The sequence below is a fragment of the Miscanthus floridulus genome, chromosome 6 (genome assembly GCF_019320115.1).
Source record: "Miscanthus floridulus cultivar M001 chromosome 6, ASM1932011v1, whole genome shotgun sequence".
In the NCBI taxonomy this organism is placed as follows: Eukaryota; Viridiplantae; Streptophyta; class Magnoliopsida; order Poales; family Poaceae; genus Miscanthus; species Miscanthus floridulus.
The window spans coordinates 141,406,553-141,411,319 of NC_089585.1; the positions used below are offsets into that span (position 1 = coordinate 141,406,553).

Here is a 4,767-nt window from a genome sequence, read left to right on the forward strand (position 1 = left end):
AGTGTTGCTATGGTACTAAGTTTATTAAGTTTCACTAAGTTTACATAAAATATAAACAACATTTGTATAGTTCATTATGAAAAAACGATTCAACGATCTATTTAATGATACTAATAATAGACTACAAAAATTAATATTTTCTTCTAAATATTTAGTCAAAGTTAAACGTTCCACTCCTCGGGAAGCGAGACCGACACTTGTTTTGGAATGGAGGGAGTAAATATGTTATACGCATCATGGTTTTGGTAGGGTATATAATATTTTTCACAATTATTCCTAAAAAAGCATGCCATAAGTAGCTTCTTGAAAAAAATACCGTGAAACCGCTACAATTTTAAAGGATGTGGTGAATGGATTTCAATATTTATGATCACCCTGTTCACTTGTTGGTTTCATCCAGACTTATTCAACCAGCCAACAGTGTTTTCTCTCACAACAAACTAACACCAGCCAACCCAAACCAACTCAGAAACCAACCAGCGAACACGCCGAATATATCTAGTATTTCCCATATTATGATTGTCTATGTATATACGTGAGCGTTGTGTACTGTGATTTGAAAAAGTAAGTGAAAACTATGGCAAAAGGAGCATGTTATGGTCCAATTTAACTCCAATTTTATTACGGAGTATAATTGTATGTAAATGTAATGTAATGCAATCACAAAGGTTAAGATACGAAATCAGAGGAAAGAAGAGGGCGAAATAGCAAAAAGAGAAGAAATCGAAACCGAAGGCAAAAGGCACAACTACTCGTTCCATTCTCGTCTCCGCCTCCTCCGCCTGCGCCTCCGTCTCATCACGCCCCGCCTTCCGCCTTCCACGCCGCCTCTCTCCACGCGCTTTCCCAATCCCGGCGCCGCTTTCCATCACCGCCTCACCGCGCGCCGCCATACTTTCCCCCCGTCCCCGAGTCGGAGACGCGCGCAGCGCGCCCTGCCGCCGTCCGTACCCTGTATATAATGGACGCCGACGAGCGACCGGAGCCCGCCGTATCCGTACGCCTCCACCGCCTCCGGAGCTAGGATTTCGCCCTCCCGCGCGGCAATGGGCTGCACGACCTCCCACGACGCCTTCGCCGCCGCGGTCACCTCCTCCAGCTCCCGGGCCAGGGCGCGCCGCGCGTCCGCGTCCGGAGGAGACCCCGCTGCGCTGTGCCGCGAGCGCGTGGCGCTCATCCGCGCCGCGGCCGACCGCCGGTACGCGCTCACCGCGGCGCACGCCGCCTACTTCCGCTCGCTCGCCGCCGTCGGCGACGCGCTCCGGCGCTTCGCGGCGTCCGCGCTCGCGCCCGCCACGCCCGAGTCCTCCTCGCCGGTGCTCACGCTCCCGCCTTCCCCCGCCAAGCCGGCCACCGCGTCCGCCAGCGTCCCGCCGTCGCCGTCGTCCTCGTCGTCCACCGTCTCGCCGCTCTCGCACTCCCTCTCCGACGACGACCTCCATCTCCATGACCTTGACGACACCAGACACGGAGGCGGCGGTGGCGGGAGCGAGGAGGCGTCGACGTCGGCGTCGACGAGGTACCACCACCACTTCATGAGGAGATCGTCCACTGTGCCCACCGTGGTGTACGAGGACCCCGACGCCCAGACCCAGTACACCACAGCCGAGGCCAGCTACGGATACGCCTACGGCGACGGGTACGGCCACAGCTACGGGCCTGCGTACCCGTACGGGCCCTACGGCGAGGTAATTGCGGGAGAGACCCCGGAGGCGGCGCCGAGGCATCCTGGGCCGCCGCCTTCGCCCCCGACCGCGGAGGCCTCGCCGTGGGAATTCTTGGACCCGTTCGCACAGTACGACCAGTTCATGGAAGACTACGCTGCCGGGAATCTGCCAACCAACAGCCCCAACTACGCCGAGCTGAGGAGGATGGAGGGGATCCCGGAGCTTGAGGACGAGGCCGAGTTAGAGAGGAAGGCGGAGAAATCCAAGCCATCGACTTCCGGGGTTTCTGATCAGGACATCAAGGGGAAGGGACCAATTCAAGACAATGCCGCTTCGAACGACGATTTTTTTGGTGACAGCAAGCTGCAGAAGAATGCTACCTCAAAGGGCGATTCTCCTGGGGGCAAGCTGCACAGGGATGACACTTCAATCAGCGATTCTTCTGGTGGCAAGCTGCAGAGGAAGGGATCAGAACCACCTCCTGATGGCAAGTTACAGAGGAAGGGATCGGAGCCGGCTGCTGATGCCGAAGGCGAGGGAGGGAAACCAGTGTCTAGAAATGATTCCGTGCCAAGCAATGCCAGCTCGAAAAGCAAAGAAGAGAGGAAGAAGAACACGGTAAGCCTAAAGGGCACAGTTAGCAGTGACATTGATGGCAGCAGCACCAGTGGAAAGAAGAAAGGTGTGGCCTTCGAAGCAGAGCAATCCATCAGAGCAGCAGAAGGAGGTGGGGAGAGCCATGGCAAGTCAATCCAGTCGGTGGTGGGCAGCGAGCCATTCTCGCCATTGCATCATGGGACGAGGGATGTCAGAGAGGCGATTGGTGAGGTCAAGGAGCTATTCGATGAGGCGGCAAACTGCAGCACAGATGTCTCAAGGCTGCTGGAGGTGGGGAAAATGCCTCCCCGCGACACCCCAAGAGTTCTTAGATGTGGGTAATGCATTGCTTAATGAGTGCAACCATGCTTGAAATTGATTTTAGCTTTGTTGCTTCTGTTATATGTGCTAGTGCAATAATGTAAAACTATTCATTTCCATCTTTTGCAGATATCTCTTCCAGAGTGATAGATCCGCTAGGCCTTACTGTGCCGACATCGTCTTGCCTCCCGAAATCACGTGGCATGAAGTCAAGAGCATCAAGCAGCAAGGCAAGCACTTCAGCTTCGTCAGGTGCTGGCCGTAGCAATGGTATTGGCCACCTCTCATCAACTCTAGAGAAGCTGTGGTTCTGGGAAAAGAAGCTCTATCAGGAAATTAAGGTACACACTTGTCCTCTCAGCGACAAATTTATAATTGAAGTAGTTGTGTTAGTGTATAGGACAAGAAAATGTAGGCGCTATTTCATATTTTGTCTGATTTATTGCCAAATATCTGTTGAACATCGTTAGGTGGTTGTTCTAGGATGAAGAGAAGCTACGGATGAAGTACGAGAAGTATTACGGAAGGCTCAAATCCATGGATGAACGAGGTGCTGAATCAAGTACAATTCACTCCGTCCAGTTATCTGTAAGACATCTTAAGTCCAAGATCAGCATCAACATGAGTACAGCTAAAGCCTTTTCGTTAAAGATACAGCAGATTCGAGATGAAGAGCTTTACCCTCAACTGGTTGATCTCATCAAAAGGTATGAATATACTCCATTAGATTGTCTCTGTCTTCAAGATTGAATTTATCTGATCGATATGATTTATTACAGGTTCAGAAGGTTGTGGAAAGCTGTTCTGGAATGCCACGAGAAGCAGCTATTAGCCATACAAGACAGTAGAATTCATCGGCTCAAGGCGATGACTGTAAGCCAATCTGGTGCGGAGGCCTCACGGGATTTGGAACGGGAGCTCACAAAATGGTACCGTTGCTTCAACAAGTGGGTGAGCTCGCAAAGGTCATGCGCTGAGGCGCTGAATGAATGGTTGAAGAAATGGCTCCCTGAGGTGCAGGAGGAAGTTACAGCAGATGGGGCCCCTCCTTTCTCCCCAGGCAGGATTGAAGCACCACCTGTATTCATCATCTCAAATGATTGGTTCCAAGCAATCGAGATGGTCTCCAAGAATGATGTGCTGAGAGCAATCGACCAGTTCTCTAAAGTCGTGCATGAATTCAAGAAGAGCCAAGAAGATGAGCAGCGACAGAAGCGGAAAGCCTATCACGCTTCCAAAGATTACAACAGAAAGTGTAAGGATTTGGAGATCGAACTTGGTCTGAGTACCATGGAGAATCCTCGCTACAGCCATGACAACCGTGTAATGGACTTGGAAAAGTTGAGGAAAAGAAGAGACGTGGAGAGCACTAGGCATGACAAAACCCTGAGTCATGCTCACGTCGCAGCTTCAGCTACTCTGCCTATTGGTTTGGTCCCTGTGCTGCAACAGATCACCAGCTTCTTTCAGAGAAATCAACGGGTCTACATGGAAATCAGAATCCAAGGCGCCTGATGACACATTTGATTTATAGTTAGTAGTACTGCATTCTTTTGTGTATATATATAGAACTACAGATATATCAGATGGGGTTTAGGCTTTTTGGCTCACACCACTCTTATAGAATGTTAGAGTTTTACATAAGTAGCTACTAATTCATGGTAGGTATAGGAGGACTACTAATGATGTATTATTCATCTACTTAGACCTAGTGATTTGTCCATTTGAGGTGTCCAGCACTTCTTTGACGTCAAAATTAATGCTTACAGCCGCACTCGCCAATCTTGTTCTAATTTCTAAGAAAGATGCACATATGGGGGAAAATAACCCATGAATGAAGAGCAGTCATATCCACGCCACACATGCATTTGCACCTCTTGTACATTTCTTGCCGCAGGCGTCCATAATTTCTCTTTGAAGAGTATACCTCACTGAACTTGCTGCTCCCAGCTCGGTTGCCTGAACTAGCCACTTCCACTGAAGGGTCATCTCTCAGCTGGTCTTGCTTATGCCCTGTGGTTCTCCATTTGCGGCTGTACCTACAAATGCGGTTCAATGTAATTTGAATGAAATGAGACCACAAAACTGGCATCCCAATTTGCATTCTTGCAAACATGGAATAAGATGTCGCCGGAGTTCTGCCAGGTGCCCAGGTCCATGTTTTCTTCTATGACCAAGCGGC

The 4,767-nt window shown here is 50.3% G+C and overlaps 1 protein-coding gene across 1 annotated transcript; it reads left to right on the forward strand.

Annotated features, from left to right (window-relative positions):
* Window positions 1-775: 775 nt before the first annotated feature.
* LOC136459959 (protein ALTERED PHOSPHATE STARVATION RESPONSE 1-like) lies at window positions 776-4,324 on the forward strand. The gene is made up of 4 exons (XM_066459808.1): window positions 776-2,598; window positions 2,715-2,926; window positions 3,069-3,292; window positions 3,365-4,324. The coding sequence occupies exons 1-4, from the start codon at window positions 1,047-1,049 to the stop codon at window positions 4,098-4,100; spliced, it is 2,724 nt and encodes a 907-aa protein (XP_066315905.1). The 5' UTR covers window positions 776-1,046; the 3' UTR covers window positions 4,101-4,324.
* Window positions 4,325-4,767: the final 443 nt, after the last annotated feature.

Bases quoted from the DNA above. Each gene is read 5' to 3' on its own strand.
- LOC136459959 (XM_066459808.1), top strand. From the start codon at position 1,047: ATGGGCTGCACGACCTCCCACGACGCCTTCGCCGCCGCGGTCACCTCC. The intron at 2,927-3,068 runs GTACACACTTGT...TGGTTGTTCTAG, and splicing joins AGCTCTATCAGGAAATTAAG to GATGAAGAGAAGCTACGGAT. The intron at 3,293-3,364 runs GTATGAATATAC...GATTTATTACAG, and splicing joins CTGGTTGATCTCATCAAAAG to GTTCAGAAGGTTGTGGAAAG.